General features: G+C 38.8%; 1 protein-coding gene across 1 annotated transcript; it reads right to left on the minus strand.

Annotated features, from left to right (window-relative positions):
* Positions 1-8,221: 8,221 nt before the first annotated feature.
* On the minus strand, positions 8,222-9,670 carry MAGEH1 (MAGE family member H1). The gene has a single exon (XM_016137281.2). It carries the CDS (start codon positions 9,422-9,424, stop codon positions 8,765-8,767), a length of 660 nt encoding a protein of 219 aa, XP_015992767.1. The 5' UTR covers positions 9,425-9,670; the 3' UTR covers positions 8,222-8,764.
* Between the last annotated feature and the right edge of the window lie 15,264 nt (positions 9,671-24,934).

Consider the following 24,934-nt stretch of genomic DNA (forward strand, 5'->3'; position numbering starts at 1 on the left):
TGTACTACTCCTTGTGCACTCAACTCTCAACACTTCGTCAGTATTTGAATCGTTTGGTATTTCTTCTTTTTACTGGCAATTTCTTGTTATTTAATCTCCTTCACGATAAGAACCATTTTTGTGTGTGTGTCATAATTCCCTTGCAATAGCAACCATGGGTTAAACGTCTCTGATGGGTCAGCAGTGTGCCAGAGAGGAAGAGATTGAACTGAGGTCTATCTGTGGAGACTTACTGCTTCTCAAACGTGTGTTACTGATCTGTGGTAAATACAGAAGTTGGGAGTACATGTTTACAAAAGTCTATAGTATATGGTGAGAATCTCTGTGATGTTTAAAAACATCAGTCTTGTACCTTATGTTCATTATTGTTGCATTATAGAAATGTATTGATCTGAGTGACTGAAAAAAAATAGTTTGAGAAGCAGTAGCCTAAGGGTTTTGTGAATTTTCATTCAGTTTTCACAATGTATCTACAAAGCAGGAGACATCATTTACACTTTGGTGGTGTACGTGGAAGCTGACACGAGTTAGAAAACTTTGACTATGTCAGTAAGCTATTATGTAGACTCCTTGGGTTTTGGACCAGCAATTTTCCATTCAAATTACATAATTCACCTCAACTGCTTTTCCATTGTTATTCAGCACTTGCTTATTTTGTCCGGACTTTACAAGTGCCTATTACACAATCCCAATGGCTGTTCCCCTTCTTACAGCATCATAGAGCCCAATAATTCCTCAGGACCAGTTCAATGACAACCTACACTGCAGTCACTGCAGCAGAGGTGAGGATCATCTTGGAGGTGCTTATCTCTAAAAATAGGGACACAGCTTCAAACATTAACTAGAACACTGTTTGAGGGGAATCAGTAAGATGATACTAAATATCTATTTGTAGAGGAATGAGCACCTTTAATCCTTGATTTTCATTTCTGGGTTAAGGCTATCGCGTTGGGTAGAAAGATGGTGTGTGCCTTGAAAAAGCTTATCTATAAACTAAGCTGCTCTTCAAATCTGAGCCTTTGATGGCCCTAGTGCCTTCTCTTTTTCTTCTCTTCCTTTTTCTCATGGAGTCTGAACTCATTCTCACCGGCTCAGATCAACCACATGATTATTCTTTTCCCAGGATAGGCCTGGACCTTGTGACCTGAGATCCAATTCTGTGAAAGCCTTATCTGGCCTGAGGCTTACCCTGAAAATGTGGCTCCACTTCACTGTGAAGCTCATGCTTCATTCAGGTCATACCATATAAGATCTTTTGCCAGACAGGTTTGGTAGGGGATAGGGAGAAGACAGAATGCAGGCAATGGGAGGAAGCGTCCCCCCATGGAGAACAAAATAATTGTGTGTGTGTGTGTGTGTGTGTGTGTGTACAGAAATCTAATTTGTCCAAAATGGCATATAACTTTTAATTTGATCGAAATTGTCAATGTCCCCAGAGACTTACTGTCCTGGCTTGGTCAGGCAACAGGCCTTCTGATAGTAATGATATTCTAAAAGTCAAGGAGAGGACAGTTCTGTGGTTCTGGGGTACCAGTTCTACCTGGAGCTGGGCCAACCCTCAGAGTACAGGGCCTTTTTAAGAAAATTGAGATCACATAGGCTCTGCCACACTCAGTCTTAGATGTGGGATAGAGCTCCAGCACTGAAATAGTGTTATACAGAAAACTGAGGCAGGCACTTGGATGTGCAGACTGGCTATTGTGTGGTCATTCGAAACAGCTGTGGTTCAGTGGAGAGACTTATTACCAGTGTAAGGGGCAGTAAACAATCACACACTCCAATTTGCCAGCAGGTCTGAGCCTATGGTTATAAGACTTCCTTAAGAATCAGCTAAAAACTTGGACTCAAACTTTACTCCTCCAACTGTTTGCTAAGTGTCCTTGGCCAGTCCATCTGACCATCTCATGCAGCAGCACAACTCTAACTTATAAAATGGGATCATGATATAACCTACATTGAATTATTTGGAGTATTAAATGTTACAAAGGTGCTCTGAAATGTGCCAGGCACATAATAGATACTCAATAGACATGGAGTCACAACAAATAGGCAAGCGCTTGACCTCGGGTCTTAGAGAAGTTTGACAGAGGCGGAGGGTGGGCATCAGAAAGCCTACCTGATCTCCCCATGATCCAGTAACTACACGATTTGCAACTCCTTGTGCATGCTGTAGTCTTCCTCTTTATGCAAAGTCCAAGTACCGTCCTTCCTACTCAAAGTGACTATTCCAACAATTCTCTCTGCCTCCCCTGAGCTTTTGATTTCGCTCCTCTCTGCTGAGCAACTTTCTTCAGCACAATGCTGTTTCTTCCATCTGAAGTAAATCTTTTGTCTCCTTCTTGCCCCACAAGATGTTACCTGATTATTTTGCTCCTTTTTTGCAGCAAAACTCCTAAAATTTGTTTATACTTACTGACTCCTCTCCTCCCAGTCTCTTTTAATCTGTCCAAAGCAGGCTTTATTACACAATCCTCCCATGAAACTGCTCTCATCAAGGTCACCCGGGACTTGTGCATCACTAAATCCAATGGTCAATTTTCACTCTTCCTCTTATTTAACCTGGCATCAGCATTTTGAGCATAGCTGACCACTTGCTCACCCTTGATACATTTTGCTTCACAATGCTCCCAAGACATACATTCTTGGTCTATAGCACTGGCATGGCAATCCCTTCTCAATCTCCTGAGCTGGCATCTCTTCCCTTTATGCAGGTCTCTGTATTTCTGCTCTTCTCTGTGTACACTCACTCCCTAGCCAATTGCCTATAGTCTCATGGCTTCTTAGGCAATAACTTTAAGCCTGACTTCTATACAACTGAATTGCATACAACTGCCTACTCAATTCACATGAGTGTCAAAGAGACATCTTAATTCAATATGTCCAGAACTGAATTGCCGATCCACAGTCCTACTCAAAAAACTGCTCTAACCATAGCATTTCCCCATATCAGTTGACCATCATTCCATTCTACTAGTGACTTGGGGAAAAAAATTGGACTCAGCCTTGACTCATCTCTGGCACTCAACACCCAAACATCAGTAATTCTCTTAGGTCAACCTCAAAATCTATCCAGAAACTAAGCAATTCTTACCATATCTACTGTTAACAGGATAATCCAAATCACCGTCATCTCTAGCCAGACTTACAGGAATAGCTTCCTACCTGGTCTTTCTGCTCCCACCATTGCCTGCTTTCAATTTATTCACAACATAGTAAGTACTCAAAGTGACCCTGTCAAAAGGTAAGTCAGATGATACTATTCCCTTGCTCATGTCCTCACTGACTCCCTCCTCCTGCTCCCCACATTTCACTGCCAACAAGAGCCAAGTTTCTTAAAATGGCCTTCTAGGCACTATATAATGTGGATTCTGTTAATCTCTTTGACTTTATTTCCAACTCTCGTCTTTTTGCTCATAACATGCCAGTCACACTGGCTTCTCCACATTTCCTCAAACATGCTATATGCTCCTGGGCCTTGGAGCCTTTGAACTTACTGTCCCTTCTGCATGAACAATATTTCCTTTATAAATCAGCAAGGTCAACCCCCTCACCTTCGTCATTCCTTTGCTCAAATGTAATATTTACAATGAGGGCAACCCTGCTCACTCTTTAGTATTGAATTTACTACCTATTCTTTTCTGATATTTGCAACTCACTTTTCTCTGTTCTCTGTAGGCTTACTACTGTCCTCCACCCACCCATCAACCAGAGTACTTATCACCTTCTAAGGTACTATATAATTTGTTCTTTAAAAGGTTTACCTTTTATTTTCTGTTCCCATGCAAGAGAGCTTGTGATTTGTTCATATACATATCCCAGGCGACTGGAACTGTGACTGGCACAAATAGACTTCTGTGTTGAATGAGTGAATGGACAAACTGTTATATAATCTCAATGTCCAAAATAACATAGGCTCAATTATTTTCGAGACTTTACAGTTTGAGAATGAATCAAGGGCTTCCTTAGTCAAAGTTATAGGAGGGATTTCAGGCACCTCTCATGTATTGCTTATTTGAATATCTCAAATGTTATTTGAGATAACAGATGCAATGGTGTCACTAGTCACAAGCACTAAGGCAGAAACTGACCAGTCAAAAACTGGGCATGATTTTCACTAGCAGTTTATGGGCTCTGCTTTCCACTTTAAACTACTCTATGTGAGCTTTATAACTATGGGGTAATTAGCAGTACATGCCTGGAGTCTACTTTCTCTCTCAAAACCTGTTCTTCAAGCCCTGGATGGCTTCAAAGTTAGTCCTCTTTATGGCTATGGCTGAACTGAGATCTTCCTTTATGCAAATGTCCTTACACAGATTTTCAAAGAAATTCGATTAGCTCTTTAATGTCTAACGGTTTCACAGCTTGCAAGCTCTAGAGTAACTTCTATGCAGGTCTCAGTACATCTTCATACCAATCATCCTTTTCTACCACCAACACAACCCCAAAATCATTTCCTTCAGAAAGTTGGAATTCTTTGCTTCCCACTTCACAAGTGTGTATAGGAGCCCAGGCAGAATCCATATCTGCCTTTCACCATGGCCACAGTCTTCTCTTCCCCCAACTGCTGAGGTACTGGCTGCAACGCTGGGCCCAAGAAGAATAACCCTCAGCCTGTCTTTCTGATACCTGCTGCTTGCTGCTTGTGTCTTACCTCAGGCACTCTACTCCGCTCAAGGTAAGAGTTCTGCTGAACCATTGTACCTTCTGAATTGGAAATTACATCAGCAAACAAAGTTGCAGGTCCAGAAAGTTTGCTATTTGATTGATCCACTGTGTTACAGCCAGGAGCTAGGATGGAGTGCTCAGGGTGGCAAACTTTCTGAGCAATGTAATGTGATAAGGAAGACACACTCATCTTGGAAAGAAATATTAATTCCATATATAGCATCCCCTCAAGGATGCCCTGTGATTAGGGTGGCCACAAGTCAGAAAGAAGGGAAGTCTACAGCTAATCCTCAAATGGTTTATTAACTTTATTTTCCCATGCCTCATCATCCCACCTCAGCATGTTCCTTCTCACTTTCACCCTAGGTTGTGGTGGGTTTGAAGACAGAAGATTCCCCCAAGGCTTGGTGGAGCCCCAGGTGTTCTGGTGATGCAGTCTGATATTTTAGAAAACAGTATGCACTTAGATTTGGCCAGCCCTGAATTCAGGTTTAAGGCTGTCACTGACCAATCAGGTGAATCTAGCAACCTGCTTCTGATATTCAACCCTTAGTTTCCTCCTCTGTAAACTTGGCCTGGTGTTGCCTACCTTGCTGGATGGTTGCAGAGGTTAGAGACAATGCATGAAAATAGCCATAGAAGTATCTGGCACAATTTAGGTGTGCAGGAAATGGCAGCTGCCACTCTTGCTATTCATTGGTGACTTTTGGGCTCTCCAGCCCTGAGCTTCCTAAGCAACTGGAGGGTTCTAGGACCCAGAAACTCAATCCACTTCAGAGGCATCCTGGCAACTAAAACTTCAGCTTTTCCTCTCACTTTGTGGAAACTTTGCTGGGGTGGGGCGGGCTTAGGTTGCTGATTTACACAATAAGAATCTCACAGCCTATTTCCCATCTGGATAATGCTCAGAGCTCAAAGAATGTATAGAAATGAAACAATGAATATTCACTTTTCCTCACCACTTTCCTGAAGCCCCTTTTCCTGCATCTTATTTAGCCTTGTCATCCATTTCACAGCCACTGGAAATACAGTGTTTACCTAATCCAGTGAAGATTAACTCTTTGCAGTACCAAAGTAGTGTGTCGAGGAGTGGGAAGGGATGGGAGACACACTAAAGCTCCAGCTAAGGGGTGGGAAGAATGAGCACAGGGCATTGACTTTTTTTTTCTTACTGAGCTGAGGCAGGTCACCCAACCCTTTGCGCATCCCTGTGGAACTTCCTGACTGATGCCTTCAGGATTCCAACAGTCATCTCTTTTACAGTGCAGCTTTTAGTATACTCTAACTCTTTCTCCCTTTATACTGGGGACTACTGGTTCACTGACTGAATTAAGCTTCTTGACCATCACTTGCAAATAACCATTTTAGATCATTGGATGATTATTCCCCACCAGAACCTGAGAAAACATGGATTCAGACAGGTTTTGGAAGGGCATTATTTCTTCCCCTGAGCTAGCTGGTGCTTCCTATGAAGTGTGTGTGTGTGTGTGTGTGTGTGTGTGTGTGTGTGTGTGTGTGTGTGTCTAGGGGGGTAATCTTACTTATCTGGCAAAGATAATATGTATTAAGCCCCTGTTACAGGGGAGATGCTCAATAAATCTTTGTTCTGCAGGAGTTCTCACTAGCTGACTGACCTGGAGCTGCCTGACTTCTATGAGCCCCTTTCTGTAAAAGGGGGAGAACTTAAAGTCAGCCTTGTCCCAAAAAGGATTTGAAGCTGCAGCCAGGGTTCTTGAAACCTGTCCCACTGACTTCACCAGTTTCTTTTGAAGAGAGAGATTTTGTGAATTCATTGGTAGGCAGAGACGGACAGCAAGGTAGCATATAGGTAATCATTTTGGATTTGCAAGAACAGACTTGGGGTCTTGTCTCAATTCTGCCACTTGCCACCCCTGTGGCTCTAGACAGGAAAGTCATTTAGTAATCTAAACCTCAGAGTCACACCTTGTCTACCTCTGGAGGTGCCAGAAACATGTCTTTTAAATTCCTGCAGCCCCACTCTCTATTACACTGTCTGAATCATAGAAGGTTTTACTATTTTGTTTGCTGAATGAATTTGAGGCATCATAGTTCCTACTATTATTTGAAGTCTCCATTGCCTGCATGCTTCCATCTATGGGTCCCTGAGCCTTTGCCAGAAAGTAATTTGCTAGCTTACCCAGGGCCCAGAGATTGTACCTCACGCAGAGCTGGAAGCAGGGTAAGATTGATGTCAAAGAAAGAAGGCACCCTGGCCACTATTTTATGTGTGATAGCTGCTCCCTCTAAGCCCCACAAAGCTAGGTGAGTCACCCTTCCTTGGTGCTCCCTATTAGTAGACTTAGTTTATACAGTGTTTAGCTCCAGAGGTAAATGTGGTAGGCTTTGAGAGTGGCCAGAGCTTCTTGCACATGTTCTTCACTAAGAATATAAGGGATGATTTCCACATCTCCACATTTGCTGTAGAATTAGGTAGAGGCTTTATGAAGACCCTGATGATAGAATGGATGGGAAGGGCATTGAACTCCTTGGTACAATGAAGTAAGAAAGTGTGAAAGCTCCTGGAGGTGGTTAAGAAACCTGATACCAGGACTTAGTAACACCATGGGCTCCTATGCCAGGTGGCCTTCTGGACTTACCACACTGGCTGAAGGAGAGTCAAAGTGCTAATTCTGCCCCCCCTCAAACACACACACACACACACCCCTCACACCACACTTTTAAAACAATTTGTACATCCTAACAAACCATAGTTCCTGAGAGAAGTGCCAGGTTACCTTTCAGAGATGCCCCAGGTGGAACCTTCTCTCTGGCTCATTCAAGAAGCTCTGATTTCCTGAAGCCCTTTCTTCTCATTATTCTAGGATTATCTTCATTATTAATTATTTTTTGTTCTCAATAAAATCATCCATAACTCCCACCCTCTGAGGTTCTAACCTATGCTCACCTCTTCCCCATCTCATTTATTTTTTTTCTACTTTCCCCTTGATATAACTTTACTAGTTCAGTGAAAAATGTGCTTTTTCCTTAATATCCATGCTGCCTTAGCACTTCCATATTTACTCTTCTCCATCTCCAATGCTATTTCCATACCTCATGTTGTCATCTCACAAAGAATTTTCTGACAGTCACACCTTTTTAATTTCTGTAGTGCTTCATAATGTCCTTTTTCTTGCAATCACCCCTCTCTCCTCTGCCCTCTTGTCAAGCTGGCTTAGGTTTATTTTCTATTTCCAAAGAACCCTATGATGTTCCTTTCCCCTTGCCAATGCCACCTCACCCCAAAAGTACCTAATACACAGTATTTTCATAGTATGCTGATGGCTCTTTCAAATCCCCCCAAACTTATTTAAGCGTCTCCTGTCCCACACCCAAGACAGATCATATTAGCTTTTTTACATTTTCATGGCACCCCATGCTCAGTCCCTATTACAGAATTTACCATGCTACTAGTTTGCATGTCTCTCCCATGTAATCTAGAACATTATTTAGAACTGAGGGCTATGTGCTAAGGAGTATCCTCAGAACCTAGATTGATGCTTCACCCATAATTAGTGGCCAATAAATGAACAATATGTCCTTGTCATTATGCTTTTATTTTTTTTCTGTATTCTGCAGCAACTAAGAAAAATCATAGTAGTTGTCAGTCTTATTTATACAACAGCAGACTCAAAGGTTTTCAGAAAGGCCAGACATAAATGAATCCCCTTCATCCTTCCTTCACATTTTACTGGTTATTTCAAAGTTTCAAAGAACAGTCTATTTCAATGGTATAAAACATGTATCAGATCACAGAATATGATGGAAAGACTTCATTATATTAACGTTAGCAAAACTATTACGCTAAATCTCAGTGACAGAAAATATATCTTCTTCAATCATATTTTTAAACATACTGTGACTTTAATCAACACTGTATTAAAATGAATAAAATTTTACAATATCCAAAGCAGATGCTCTATTTTGCACTTAAACTATTAGCACTGATCACAAATACCAAATACAGTGCGCCCCCTTCCCCCAAATATTCAACTCAGAACCTAGGTGATATACTCCTTGGGAAACCTGTTAAGTTCTTTCCAACCCATTCCCTCCCCCAAAGGGTTTGCGCTGGATTTCCCTAAGGGGCGGAGTAACCCCTACCACCTGAATTGAGAATAGCCTCAACTTCCGCATCATCATCCGAATCCCAATCGTAATTACATTGCCAGTCCTTGGAGCATCGGTTACGCACCCTTGCCACAAAATGCATGACTTTCAGCTTGCTCGATTCCACGTGTGCTCGTGGTCCCCAGAAGAACTCGTACTCTACGGGACTGCTACGGGGCACCGGCTTATAAATCAGGTACCCTCTGCGCACGAACTCTTCTGTGACGACCTTCTTTGGATCCCCAAAAATGCTGTGCTGCCGGCCAGGCTGCATCCCCAACTTCCCCAGCACTTTCCAGACCAGGGCCTCCTTGGCGCTGTTGCCCATGATAAAGATGAGGGCTAATATGGACATCAGGAGACTTTTCTTCGTGCCTTGAAAATTGCTCCGGGCTATCGAGGGCTTTTGTGCTTGAGCAGTACTGGAGGTTTCATCAGGGGTGGTGGAGGCCTCCTTTGGAATGCTCGGGTCTTCCTCCGGGCCGCTCAGGTCATCCTCGGGGGTGCTCGGGACAACAGAAGCGGTCACTGGGGTCTGGAAGGCTTCTGAGGCCTGGATCTTACGATTGTTGCGGTTCTCTTCCGCGGCCCTAGCGTTACGGCGGCGCCTACTCTTTCGTCCCCGTGGCATGTCTCTTGTTAGGGGCGTTGAGACTACAGCAATCCTAGGGAAGGATGCCTGTAACCTCTGCAGAAAGCAACTATCTCTACCTGAAGGGAACGCCGCTGAAGCCACCAACGTCAACAGTCTTTGTAGCAACAAGGCAGACGTTCTCAGAAACAGCACTCACTCCAACGCAAGCCCACTTGCGTGAGCAGTCTCCGCCTACAATCGCCAACTGCAAGCGTGCGAGAATGCTATGCAGAATTGGCTCCGCCTCCCTTGTCACGCACTCGCCTAACTCCGAAAAGGAAGTGGGTGGTCCCCCCATCAACACTTCCGTTGTCTGATAGGAAAAGGGGCAGGCCACTGCAGGGGTGGGACTGGAGCAGAAATGATGCCTAGGGATTGGCGAGTACGGGGTATGCAGCGGAGAAATGCATAGGATTCCTGTATTTTTCATTCTAGTATACGATTGGCTAGCGGGTCTTGGGACAGAGTATGTCTCTTCTCCATTCCCACGGAATGCACGCTGTGTGTGTGTGTGTGTGTGTGTGTGTGTGTGTGTGTGTGTGTGTTCTCAGAAGGAATCAGGTAGTCCCAGCTCTCCTTTCCCATCTTGGTTTACACAGCGCATTCATTCTCTCGCCCTGTTTTCAGAAGGAATTTATGTGTATACTAATTAATTTGTGGACCCATTTAGGGCCCAGATAAGATGGCTGTGGCTGAAGTGCTGAGCAGTAAGAGAAAATAGGATTGCAAAAGCAAACAGTGCAAGAGGTGCAGAGCCTTTAAAATGTTAGGTATTCATAAAATTATTAAATAGGGCACTGACTGGATCTGACTTTCATTTGTAGAGCTTTATTTAAGAGCAGACTATTGTCTGGCAGGCCACTTAAGAAGAATTAGAATAAAGAGCAAGAGAGAATGAGCTGCTTCACCTGAGTCTCCATTTCTTCCTCTATGAAGTGGGGTTAATTAAAGTACTGGCCTCATAAGGATATGATAATTAAATGAGATGAGTGAAAAGTGCTTATTACACAGGAAGCACAGCCTTTCCCACTCAAGATGTTTCAGCAATGTGTGGGAATGGTGTTTAATAAATGCATGTTGAAGGAATACATGATGGAAAAGATTTTGCAGGTGTTTTTACCCAAACTTTTTAAAAGCAAATAAATACTTATTACCAGTTTGGCTGGAAAAGATTAAATACTTGCTTGTCAGAACCTCGAACTAATTCCACTGAGGGAAGGAGCCCTATCTAGCCCCTTGATGTCTCCCAGCCCTTGGTAGAGTTTGTGGAGTAGAATATGGCTATGCCCAGTGAATAGATTCTGGGGTGGGGCAGTGTGTCCTGTTTGAAAAACAGAATTACAAGCTGAATTGTACCCAACAAGGCCCAGTCCTTTGTACATGTGCAGAAAGGGGATGCTTGGTATGGAGGAATGAGCATTGAACTCAGACCTGGGAACATGTGTTTTGGCCCAGCCCACGTCACTTACAAACCCTTTGACCTTGATGAATTTACCTACCATTTGTGTTCTGTGATTTGTTCTCTGAACAAACAGAAAAGGCTAATCTCTCCAGCCTTGTCTGCCAGGTTTGTTGTGAGGCTCTCTGGCAATCCAACAGCACATACTAGTGACCCTGGGTTAAAGCAGTTTCCTCTTTTTTTTTTTTTGGTTTGATATTTGTTTTGTGTTAGTTGTTTGTGAATCTGTGTGCTTAGAAAACTGTAAAGTTACCTATATTTGTTTAAATAGCTTCTCTATTCTGATGGGATTTTATGGAAATGTAATGCAACAAACTGATTTTCTTCCCAACAGTCACTAACTCAAATTTTCTTAATCTTTAGAGTCTATCAAGGCCTTCTGTTGGAGGAGTCTAGCCATAATCCAATCTGGGGCAGTGTATGCTTGTTGCTGCAATGCCTTCTGCCCACCAATCAGCTGACTGAGGACAAGGTACCATTTCAGGTCCATACAAATTACATAGGAGATTTTTGGAATGGATTTATTTTTATGTGCATGTTTAAAATTAATTTATTTTCCAATTACAGATGACATGCAATATTATATTAGTTTCATGTGTACAACATAGTTATTAAACATTTATATACCTTATGAAGTGATTACCTCAACAAGTCTGACACATACACAGTCATTACAATATTATTGACTATATTCCCTGTACTGTACTTTACAGCCTGCGACAGTTTTTATAACTGCAATTTGTACCTCTTAATCCCTTCTACATTTTTCACCTGATGTTTATCTAAGTTGGTAAATGTAGCTCTGGCTCATTTTAATTTTGTACATGATTTTTTTTTAGTGCTTGAAATTTATCTTTCCTCTTGCTAATCTGGACTTTTGCAGTTTTCATTTTCGCAGAACACATAATGCTCTTATCAGTATTTTTGTTCCTCTCCCCTGAGAAAATGTGCATAGATCTCTATGATCAACATATGTGAGTAGAGTTACTGGGTGTATTTTCATAGATGTGTTTAGATGGAACACATAGATATCTACTTTGTTTCATTTACAAAAATTGGATCACTCTGTACACAATTTCCATTTTGTTTTTTTCCTGATTAACAATAACATTTCCTCAACTTATACCTCTAAAGCTTTCTTTATAAAGGTTGAATGATGTTTCTTGTAGTGTTTTCACTGTAATCTCGTCTAATGGCTGAATATACTCTATGTTCAAATGATTTCCTCCTCTACAAACAGTCCTGCAATAAAAGTTCAATCATTAGTTTACTAGTTTTTTTTCATTTTTTAAAAAATTTTTTAATGGTGGCATTGTTTAATGAAATTCAATAAGTTTCAGCTGAACATTTTAACAGTAATGCATTATATATTTGCATTGTGTGTTCACCTCCCATAGTTAGATTTCTTTCTGTCATCACTTATTTGACCCCGTTTAGCCCATCTACTTTCCACTTCCCCCTACCCTCAGGTAACCACTAATCTATTGTTCATGTCCATGAGCATCTGTCTGTTTGTACTGTTCTTTTGTTGATTTAGCTTTATATCCCACATATAAGTGATATCATGTGGTTTTCAACTTTTTCTTTCTGGCTTATTTTGCTTAGCGTGATTATGTCGAGGTCCATCCATGTTGTCACAAATGGCAGTATTTCATCTCTTCTTATGGCTGAGTAATATTCCATTGTATGTATGTATTACAGATCCCTTAGCCAATCATCTATTGTAGGACACATCAGTTGCTTCCGTGTCCTGGCCACTGTAAATAATGTTGCTATGAACATTTGGATATGGGTTTTCAAGACTTTGGGGTAAATACCCAGTAGAGGGATTGCTGGATCATATGCTAGATCAATTCTTAGTTTTTTGAGGAACCTCCATACTGTTTTCCATAGTGCCTGTACCAATTTTCAGTTCCATCAGCAGTGTATACGGGATCGTTTTCTCCACATCCTTCCTAACAGTTGTTAATACTTGTCCTGTTGATGATAGCTAGTCTAACAGGTGTGAGATGGTATCTCATTGTGGTTTTGATTTGCATTTCTCTAATAGCTGGTGATGTTGAGCATCTTTTCATATATTTGTTGGCCATTTATATATCCTCTAGGGAGAAGTGTCTGTTCAGGTCCTTTGCCCATTAATTGATTGGATCATTTGTTTTTTTGTTGTTATTGAGTTGCATGAGTACTTCGTATATTTTGGATTTTAGGCCCTCATTGGAGGCATTGCTTTCAAATATATTTTCCCATTCAGATTGTTCTCTCTTTACTTTGTGGACAATTTCTTTTACTATGCAGAGCTATTTAGTTTGATATCATCCCATTCATTTAATTTTGCTTTTCCTTCCCTTACTTTGAGGCCAAATTCATAAAATCCCCCTTAAGTCCAAGGTCCTTGAGTCTAGTTCCTATGTTTTCTCCTATGCATTTATTGTTTCAGGTCTTATATTCATTCAATTCCTTCATACACTTAGAGTTAATTTTGGTGTTTGGTGATAGACAACATTCGAGTTTCATTCTTTTGCAGGTGGCTTTCCAGTTTTCCCAGCACCATTTATTGAAGAGGCTTTTCATTCTCCACTGTATGTTTTGGATTTTTCGTTGAAAATTATTTCCCCATATAAATATGGGGGATTATTCCTGGACTCTAGATTCTGTTACACTGGTCTGTGTGTCTTTTTCTGCCAATACTATGCCGTTTTGATTATTGTCACTTTGAAGTACAACTTTAATTAGGTCAGAGTGTTGCCCCAGCCTCGTTCTTTTTTCTAAGGATGGCTTTGGCAATTTGGGGCCTTTGGGCTTCCATACGAATCTGATGACATTTTGTACTTCTTTAAAAATACCGATGGAATTTTGATGGGGATTGAATTAAATCTGTTATAATGCTATAGGTAAAAAAAATCATTTTAACTATGTTGATTCTTCCAATCCAAGAACACAGAATATCTTTCCATTTCTTTGTTTCCTCCTCGATTTCTTTTTTTCTTAATTAAGTATATTGGGGTATCATTGGTTAATACAATTATATAATTTTCAGGTGTGCATTATAATTTGACATCTTTGTATTCTATACTGTGTTTATCACCCAAAGTTCTGTTTCCTTCAGCTACCATATATTAGATCCCCTTTACCCAATTCACCCTCCCAATACCTGCTATATTACACCACATTTACCATGTCTGCCCCACCCCCTAGTCTCTGCTAACCACTAGTCTATAGTCCATGTCCATGAGTCTCTGTTTGTTTGTCCTGTTTATTTGTTGCTTTTAGGTTTATATCCCATATATAAGTGATATTGCGTGGTTTTCAATTTTTCCTGTTTGGCTTATTTCACTTAGTATGATTATTTCAAGGTCCATCCATGGTGTTACATATGGCAGTATTTCATCTCTACTTATGGCTGAATAATATTCCATTGTATATATGTACCACAACTTCTTTAACCAATCATCTAGCATAGGACACTTCGGTTGCTTCCATGACCTGGCCACTGTGAATAATGTTGCTATAAACATTGGTGTGCAGATATCTTTTCGGATATAGGTTTTCAAGACTTTTGGATAAATACCAAGTAGAGGGAATGCTGGATCATATGGTAGATCAATTCTTAGATTTTGAGGAACCTCCATACTGTTTTCCATAGTGCTTGTACCAATTTGCAGTCTCACCAGCAGTGTATGAGGGTTCCTTTATCTTCATATCCTCTCCAACAATTGTTATTACTTGTCCTATTGATAATAGCTATTCTAACAGGTGTGAGATGGTACCTCAATGTGGTTTTGATTTGCGTTTCCCTAATAGCTAGTGATGTTAGCCTCTTTTCAAATATTTGTTGACCATTTGTATGTCCTCTAGAGAGAAATGTCTGTTCAGGTCCTCTGCCCATTTATTGATTGGATCATTTGTGTTTTTTCTTGTTATTGAGTTGTATGAGTTATTTGTATATTTTGGATATTAGGTCCTCATCAGAGGTATTGCTTGCAAATGTATTTTCCCATTTGAATGGCTGTCTCTTTACCTTGTTGATGGTTTTTTTGCTGAGCAGAGCTTTTCAGTTTGATGTAGTTCCATTCATTTATTTTAGCTGTTACTTTCCTTGCCTTTGAATTCAAAAAAATCCTCTTTAAGTCTAAGGTCCTTGAGTTTAGTTCCTATATTTTCTTCTATGCATCTTATTGTTTCAGGTTTTACATTCAGGTCGTTAATCCATTTTGAGTTAATTTTGGTGTGTGATGATAGATAACAGTCAAGTCTCATTCTTTTGCAGGTGGCTTTCCAGTTTTCCCAGCACCATTTATTGAAGAGGCTTTCCTTTCTCCACTGTATGTGTTTGGCTTTTTGTCAAAAATTATTTGCCCATATAAATATAGGTTTATTTCAGGATTCTCGATTCTGTTCCACAGGTCCGTGTGTGTGTTTTGCTGCCAATACCATGCCGTTTTGATTACTGTCGCTTTGTATTATAATTTGAAGTCAGGCAGAGTGATGCCTCCAGACTCGTTCTTTTATCTGAGGATGGCTTTGGCAATTCAGGGCCTTTTGTCCTTCCATACAAATCCGGCGATTATTCATTCTATTTTTTTAAAAATTACTGATGGGATTTTGATGGGGATTGCATTAAATCTGTATAACGCTTTAGGTAATATGGTCATTTTAACTATGTTAATTTTTCCAATCCAAGAACGTGGAATATCTTTCCATTTCTTTGTATCTACATCGATTTCTTTTAATATGGTCTTGTAGTTTTCATTATATAGGTTCTTCACATGTTTCATTGAATTTATTCCTAGGTATTTTATTCATTTTGTTGCAACTGTGAAAGGAATTATTTTTTTCCACTGCTTTTTCTGACACTTCATTAGTAGAGCATAGGAACACTATGGATTTTTGAACGTTGATTTTCTATCCAAGAACCTTACTGTACGTGCTTCTTGTTTCTAGTAGTGTTCTTGTGGAGTCTTTAGATTTTTTCTTCTATAGAGAATCAAGTCATCCACAGATAGTGACAGTTTGACTTCATTTCATATTTTGATGCCTTTTTTTTATCTTTCTCTTTTTTTATTGCACTTGCTAGGACCTCCAATGTTATATTGAATAACAGTGGCGATAGTGGACAGCCTTGCATTGTTACTGACTTTAGAGGAAGGTTTTTAGTATTTCACCATTAAGTATAATGTTGGCTGAGTGTTTGTCAGAGATGGCCTTTATTATGTTAAGGTACTTTTCTCTATACCACTTTTGTTAAGTGTTTTGATCATAAATGGATGCTGAATCTTGTCGAAGGCTTTTTCTGCATCTATTGATATGATCATATGATTCTAATTCTTTAATTTGTTTATGTGGTGTATCACATTAATCGATTTGTGTATGTCGATCCATCCCTGTGCGTCTGGGATGAAGCCCACTTGATTGTGGTGTATAATGTTTTTAATATGTTACTGTATTTGGTTCGCTAGTATCTTATTTAGGATTTTTGCATCCGTGTTCATGAGAGATATTGATTTTCTTTTCTTGTGCTATCTTTACCAGATTTTCATATCAGAGTAATATTGGACTCATAAAATGAGTTGGGAAATATTGCATCCTCATTGATTTTTGGCAGATTTTGAGAAGAATAGGTATTAAATCTTCCTTTAATGTTTTGTAGAATTCACTAGTGAAGCCATCTGGCCCTGGACTTTTACTTTTTGGTAGGTTTTTGATGATTGTTCCAATTTCCATACTACTAGTCAGTCTATTTATATTTTCCAGTTCTTCTTGATGTTCTTCTTGATTTAGTATAGATAGGTTGTATTTTTCTTAGTCTTGTCCAGTTCTTCTAGGTTATTAAATTTGGTATTATATACTTTTTCATAGTATTCTTGTACGATAATTTGTATTCAGCAATGTCAGTCTTTATTTCCCATCTTTTATCCCTAATTTTGTTTATTTGTGTCCTTTCTCTTTTTTCTTTAGTAAGTCTAGCCAGGGGTTTATCAATTTTATTAACTTTCTCCAAGAACCAGCTCTTTGTGGCACTTATTTTTCTATTTTTTTTGTTTTCAATTTCATTTATTTCTACTCTAAGTTTTATTAGTTCTTTCCTTCTGCTGACTTTAGACTTCACCATTTCATCCTTTTCTAGTTTTATTCCAATGAAGCGTTAGGTTGTTTATTTGGACTCATTCTTATTTTTGGAGATAGGCCTGTAATGATATGAACTTTGATTGTATGACCGCTTTTGCCATATTCCAAAAGCTTTTTTTTCCCCAAAAATTTTGCTATGTTGTACTATCAGTATCATTCATTTCTATGTACCTTTTGATTTCCCTTTTTATATCTTCTCTTATCCAGTTTTTCTTCAGTAACATGTTGTTTAATCTCTATGTATTTGTGGTTCTTCTTGGTTTCTTTTTAAAGTTGATCTCCAGCTTCAAAGCATTATGATGAGAGAATATAGTTTGTATGATTTCAACCCTCTTATATTTATTGAGGCTCTCTCTATGTCCCAGTACGTGGTTGATCCTTGAGAATGTTTTGTGTGCATTCAAGAAGAATGTATAAGCAGCTATTTTGAAATGGAAGGTGCTATAAATGTGAATTATGTCTAGTTGTTCTAATGTGTCATTTAAGGATGATATTTACTTTTTGTTTTTCTGTTTGGATGATCTGACCATATCCAACAGTGTGGTATTTTGGTCACCTACTATGATAGTGTTTTGGTCTGTTTCTCCCTTTAGTTCTGTTAGTAATTGCTCTATATATTTCGGGGCTCCCTGATTGGGAGCATAGATATTAATAAGTGTTATGTCTTTTTGGTGCATGATTCCCTTTATCATTATGAAATGTCCTTCAGAATCTTTCTTTACCTTTTTTTATTTTGAAATCTATTTCATCTGACATTGTACTATTAATTCTACTTATCTCTCAGTGTCATTTGCTTGAAATATCATTTTCCATCCTTTATCATGGAGTCTATATTTGTCTTTGGAACTGAGATGCATCTTCTTGAGGCAGCATATGGTTGGGTTTTGTCTTTGATCCAATCTGCAACTCTGTGCCTTCTTTTTGGTGAGTTCAGTCCATTTACATTTAGGGTGATTATTATAATATTAAGTTTTCCTATAAACATTTTATGTTTTCTTTTCTGGTGTCTCAGTGTTACCATTGTTTCCTTTTCCATGTGTGTGTGTGTGTGTGTGTGTGTGTGCGCGCGCGCGCGCACGCGTGTGTGTGTGTGTGTTGTACTTAAGTTGGATTTTATGGGCTTTCCCTCTATCCTATTTGTGTTATGTAATATACTTCAGTTTTCAATCTTAGGTGTGCGGTTACCATTACAAATATGTAGAGAATAGTTATATGTAGCTGTCCATTTTCTTCTGCATGTGCATTATCAACATTTTCCTTTGCGAATTTGGATTTTTTAATTCTTCCCTTTTCAGTTATTGTTGTCTTATTTCGTCTCCATGTATGCTGAACGTTCATTACTATCCTGCTATAGCAAATCTCTTATTATTGTGTAAGCTTATAATGCCTTGTTTTTAGTAAGGTGTTCACTCCTTTGCTTCTATATGCCTGCTAGTCACCTTACTCATAGTTTTATATATATATATATATAATATATATATATATATATACATATATATATATATAATATATATATATATATATATTTAGTCATTTTGTTTTAGGTGAACTGACCCCTTCCAGTATTTCCTGTAGGTCAGGCCTCTTAGTAGAAAATTCCCTCAATTTCTGTATGCCTGGAAAGGTCTTTATTTCTACTTCTTATCTAAAGGACAGCTTTGCTGGATGCATTTTTCTTGGCCGGCAGTTATTTTCATTTAATATTTGATTCTACTCCTTTCTGGCTTGTAAAGTTTATGCTAAGATGTCCTATGATAGTCTAATGGGTTTTCCTTTATAGCTTACTGTCTTCTTTTCCCTGGCTGCTGTGAGAATTCTTTCCTCATCATTGATTTTTGATAATTTTAATACAATGTGTCTCGAAGAAGGCCTTTTTTGGGGTTGAAATATTTGGGTGTTCTGTTGACTTCTTGAATTCCATGGTGTAGTTCATTCCTTAGATTTGGGCAATTGCTGTCGACCATTTGTCTGAAAATGCTTTGTAATTCCTGCTCCTTTTCTTCACCTTTGATAATGCTCATTATTCTTATGTTTCCTTTCTTGATGGTATCAGCTAGTTCTTGTATTTCTATTTCATTGTCTTAATTCTTCAGTTTCTCTCTTCTTCCTTCTGATTTATTTCTAGAGATCTGTCTTTGATATCATTGATCCTTTCTTCCATTTGGTCGACTCTGTTTCCCAAGATTGCTATTTCATCTTTCATCTCTTTCAGTGTGTTCTTCATCTCCAGATTTTCCATTTGGTTCTTTTTGAGGGTTTTAATCTCCTCACTAAAGAACTCATTCTGTTCATCCAGCTGTTTTTTCAGTTCCTGAAATCGTTGATATGAATTGTCTTGGATCTCATTGAGTTTTTTCAGCAATACCATTCTGAATTCTCTGTCATTTAAGTAACATATTTCTATGTCTTTAAGCTTATTTTCTGGAGAATTTTTTTCCTTCTAAGTTTCATTGTCACCTTGGTTGTTCATGGTGTTTAATGGATTATTTCTTCACATGGGGAATTCTGCTTTTTTCCAGAAAGATTTATTATATAAAAGTCTGTCTTAAACTTGTTGCAGAGAAGGCATTTCTTTCTATTGGTTTCCAGTAGGTGGCATCTGAGTTTCTTGGATCCCTGCTTTATATAAAGTCTTAATAATGCCTTTTTTTCTTATAGATGTTCAATCACACTCACTACCCTCAGTCTCAGTCCCTGTCAGTATTAGCAACAATTTTGGTAGCATCTGTTCAGATTCCCCTGGGGCTCCGTGGTGTTCAGTCTTGTAGGATATAGGTAGAGGGGCTCTTTCGGTTGTGGGATGGGGTTGTGGTTCACCTTGACTTTTGCAACAGCAGCTAGTAGTGATCAATTGTTGTTTCTCTGCCATCTCCTTTTCTCTGCCGTCACCTCTTCTCTGCTTTCTGCCCTGATTCCTGAGCACTGCCACAGGCCGGGTGGAGCTCACAGTTCTCCCAATCAAGGCTGTTCAGGGAAACTGCTTCACCTTTTTCCCTCCCCTTCCTCCTGCAGGGAGCTCTGGCTGGAGAGGCAGCTTCTTTGTTTCTCCCAGTCCACTGCCTGACACCCGAGATTCTGATCTGTGGTAGCTCTTATGCACGGATCCCACATTCAGACGTACTGGTGTGCAGCTTTTGTGGTTTTTGTTGAGTTTTAGACATTCTGCTTATTGTTGTTTCAGGGGGAGAGATCTGGAGATGTCTCTCACTCCACCATGTTTCTGACATCACATAGAATTTTTTTAATGAGCAATATATTCAACTTAGTATGAATTCCAAGTTTATCTTCAGAATGATTTAAAATTCTCCCTTCCTTCTGCTTTTAAATCATAGTAATTTATAACATTTTTTTGAATCTTAAGTAGGAAGCAAAGGTTTCTCTGATTATTAATTCTATGATATATAAGGCTGATTGAACATTATTTCAAATGCACTGAATGGGGCATCACTGAATATTTTCTAACAGCAGACTGGCCTGATTAGCAGTTTGCCTGCAGTGTGGAGGATGGACTGTGGAGGATGGGAGAGTGTTGGGTAGAAGACCTGATTAGAGGCTATTGCCCTCATCTAAGCTAATGATAATAGTGGCCTGAAATAGACTGGTGACAGTGAAGGTTATGAGAAGGGAATAGAATTCTGAGCCAATTAAAGGCAGAATCAACACTCCTTGGGAATTGCTTAAATCTGGACAGTGAGACTTTGGAAACATGGCATAGTGAGAGATGTTCCAGATCTCTCCCCTTGAAACAATAAGCTAAATATCTAAAACTCAATAAAAACACCCAAACTACACACCAACACATCTGATTGTGATATTTTCATATAAGAGCTATCAAAGGTCAGACTCCTGGATGTCAGCAGGTGGATTGGAAGAAATAAAGAAGCTGCCTTTCGCAGCTGCCATAGGTACCTGTAGGAGGAGGAGGAGGGGAGAAGGAGCGGTGAGTTTCCTGAATGGCCCCGCCTGGGAAAGCTGTGAGCTCCCCACAGCAGGCAGCAGGGCCCAGTCATCAGGGCAGAAAGCAGAGAAGCAGGATGGCAGTAAATGAACAGTTGATTTTTACCAGTTGGGGTTGCAAAACCCAGGCTGAGCCGCAGTTCCCAACCCTCAACCCAGAGGGCCCCACCATCTATACCCTCCGAGAGCGAACACTGCAGATCCCCAGGGGAATGTGAGCAAACGCTACAGAAACTGTCACTGACACTGACAGCACTGAAACCGAGGGTAGGGAGCATGATTAAATATCTATCAGACAATGAAAACGCATTTTTATGGCTTTCTGTAAAGCAAGGATCCAAAAGGCTTAGACGCCACCTACTGGAAACAAAAAGAAATGTGCCTTTTTTGCAGCAGGCTAAAGAGAGACCTTTTGTATAAGAAATCTTTCTGCAAAAATAGCAGAATACATTTCCATTAATGCTCAGGAAGAGAAATAGTTCATTAAACACCATGAACAACCAAGGTGACAAGGCATCCATAAAGAAGGAGAAAAGTCTCCATAAAATAAGTTCACAGACATAAAAATATGCAATTTAAATGACAGAGAATTCAGAATGGTACTTCTGAAAAAACTCAGTGAAATTTGAAATGAGTCATATAGATAATTTCAGGAATTGAAAAAAAAACAACTAGATAAGCAGAGCAAAGAGTTTGAAACCATCAAAAAGAACCAAATAGAACATCTGGAGATAAAGAACACACTGAAAGAGATAAAAAATGAAATAGCAAGCTTGGGAAATAGAGTTGACCAAATGGAGGAAAGAATCAGTGATTGCGAAGACAGAAATCTAGAAACAAAACAGAAGAAGAGAGAAATCGAAGAATGAAAAATAATGAAAGAGAAATTCAAGAACTAGCTGATACCACCAGGAGAGGAAATATAAGAATAATAGGAATTATCGAAGGCTTGGAAAAGGAGCAGGGAATAGAAAGCATTTTCAGACAAATAGTTGATGAGAATTTTCCAAATCTGATGAGCTGGAACTTGGAATTCAAGAAGTCAAGAGAACACCCAATTATCTCACTGCAAAAAGGCATTCACCAAGACATGTTATATTAAAATTATCAAAAATCAATGACAAAGACAGAATTCTCAGGGCAGCCTGGAAGAAGAAAACACTAACTTAAAAAGGAAACCCCATTAGATTATTCTCAGACTTCTCAGTGCACACCTTACAAGCCAGAAAGGAATGGAATCAAATATTTAAACTCTTAAGTGAAAGGAACTACCAGCCTAGAATAATGCATCCTGCAAAGCTCTCGTTTAGATATGAAGGAGAAATTAAGACCTTTCCAGACATACAAAAATTGAGGGAATTTTATGCTATGAGGCCTGCACTACAAGAAATACTGAAAGGGTCAGCTTACCTAAAACAAAAGACAAAAATATAATAATTAGGAGTAAGGTGACAATCAGGAAAATAGAAGCAAAGGAGTGGAACTCTTACTAAGAACATGGCATTATATGCTTAAATAATAAGAAGTGAATTGTTATAACGAGATAGTAATGAACGTTCAGCATACATAGGGACAAATAGAGATAACAATGACTGAAAAGGGGGAGGATTCAGAGATCGAAATTTGTAAAGGGGAATGGAGATAAGGCAAGTACAGAAGAAAAAGGCTATAACTTTCCTTTACATATTCATAATGGTAAGCGTACCCCAAAGATTCAGAACTGAAGTATATAACATAAAACAAGAATTACCAGAAGAAAAACCTTCAAAACCCAACCAAAATAAAGAAAACAGAAACACAAGGACAAGGAAGCAATGGAAACACCGAGCTACCAGAAAGGAAAATATAAAATGTCTATAAGAAGACCTCAGATTTCAATAATCATCCTAAATGTAAATGGACAGAACTCACCAATAAAAAGGCAGAGGTGCAGAATGGATCAAAAAACAAACACAACCATATTCTGCCTCCAGGAGACACGTCTCATCTCCAAAGACAAATATAAACTGAAAGTGAAAGGGTGGAAATTTTTATTTCAAGCAAATGGCACTCAGAGAAAAGTGGGAGTAGTGGTTCTAGTATCAGACAAAATAGACTTCAGAATAAAAAGGTAAAGAAATATACTGAGGGATGCTTCATAATCATAAAGAGAATAATGCACCAAGAGAACATAACTCTTATTAATATCTATGCTCCCAATCAGGGAGCCCCGAAATATATAGAGCAATTACTAACAGAGCTAAAGGGAGAAACAGACCAAAACAATATCGTAGTAGGGAACCTAAATACCCCACTGTTGGATTTGATCAGATCATCCAAACAGAAAATCAAATGACACATTAGAACAACTGGACATAAATGACATTTACAGAGCCATCCATTCCAAAGCTACTGCTTATATGATCTTCTCTAGTACACACAGAACATTCTCAAGGATCAACCACATACTGGGACACAGAGATAGCCTCAACAAATATAAGGGGGTTGAAATCATACAAACCATATTCTCTGATTATAATGCTTTAAAACTAGAAGTCAAATGCAAAACAAAACAAAACAAAAAAAACAACAGAAAAAAACAGGAAGAACCACAAATACATGGAGAATAAACAGCATGCTAATGAAGAATAACTAGGTCAGAGAATAAATAAAAAGAGATCAAGATATACAAGAAATGGATGATAATGATACTACAACATATCAAAATATTTGGGATATGGCAAAAGCAGTCATAAGATGAAAGTTCATATCATTACAGGCCTATCTCCAAAAACAAGAATAAGCCCAAATGAAAAACCTAATGATTCATCTTAAAAAACTAGAAGAGGATGAAATGATGAAGCCTAAAGTCAGCAGAAGGTGAGGAACAGTAAAAATTAGAGCAGAAATAAATGAAATTGAAAACAAAACAAATAAAAAATAGGAAAAATAAATGTGACAGAGAGCTGGTTCTTGGAGAAAGTTAATAAAGTTGACAAGCCCCTTGCTTGACTCACTAAAAAAAAAAAAGAAAAAGAAAAAAGACACAAATAAACAAAATCAAGGATGAAAGAGGGGAAATTACAACTGACATCGCAGAATACAAAGCATCATACAAGAATACTGTGAAAAAGTATATAACACCAAATTTTATAACCTAGAAGATATAGGCCAGTACTTAGAAAAATACAACCTTCTTAGACTGAGTCAATAAGAACTGGGAAATCTAAATAGACAATCAGCAGTATAAAATTTAAAACAATCATCAAAAACCTACCAAAAAGTAAAAGTCCAGGAACAAATAGCTTCACCAGTGAATTCTTCCAAACATTCAAAGAAAATTTGATACCTATTCTTCTCAAACTTTTCCAAATAATTGAAGAAGAGGTAAAACTTCCTAACTCATTTTGCAAGGCCAATATTACTCTGATACTGAAACCTGGTAAAGATAACACAAAAAAACAATATCTCTCATGAACACAGATGCAAAAATACTAGATAAGTTACTAGCAAAACCAAGTACAGCAATATATTAAAAATATTATACACCATGATCAAGTGGGCTTTATCTCAGAGGCACAGTAATGGTTCACCATACGCACATAAAAAAATTAAAATATAAATATCATATGATCATATCAATAGGTGCAGAAAAAGCCTTCGACAAGTTACAACACCCATTTATGATCAAAACACTTAACAAAATTGGTATAGAAGGAAAGTACTTTAACATAATAAAAGCCATTTATGACAAACCTTCAGCCATCATTATACTTAATGGTGAAAAACTAAAAACCTTCCCTCTAAGATCAGTAACAACGCAAGGCCGTTGTCCACTATCACCACTGGTATTCAAGATAACATTGGAGGTCCTAGAGAGTGCAATCAGACAAGAGAAAGATATAAAAGGCATCCAAACATGAAATGAAGTAGTCAAACTGTAACTATTTGTGGATGACATGATTCTCTATTTAGAAAACCCTAAA

The sequence above is a fragment of the Rousettus aegyptiacus genome, unplaced genomic scaffold (genome assembly GCF_014176215.1).
Source record: "Rousettus aegyptiacus isolate mRouAeg1 unplaced genomic scaffold, mRouAeg1.p scaffold_m13_p_9, whole genome shotgun sequence".
In the NCBI taxonomy this organism is placed as follows: domain Eukaryota; kingdom Metazoa; phylum Chordata; class Mammalia; order Chiroptera; family Pteropodidae; genus Rousettus; species Rousettus aegyptiacus.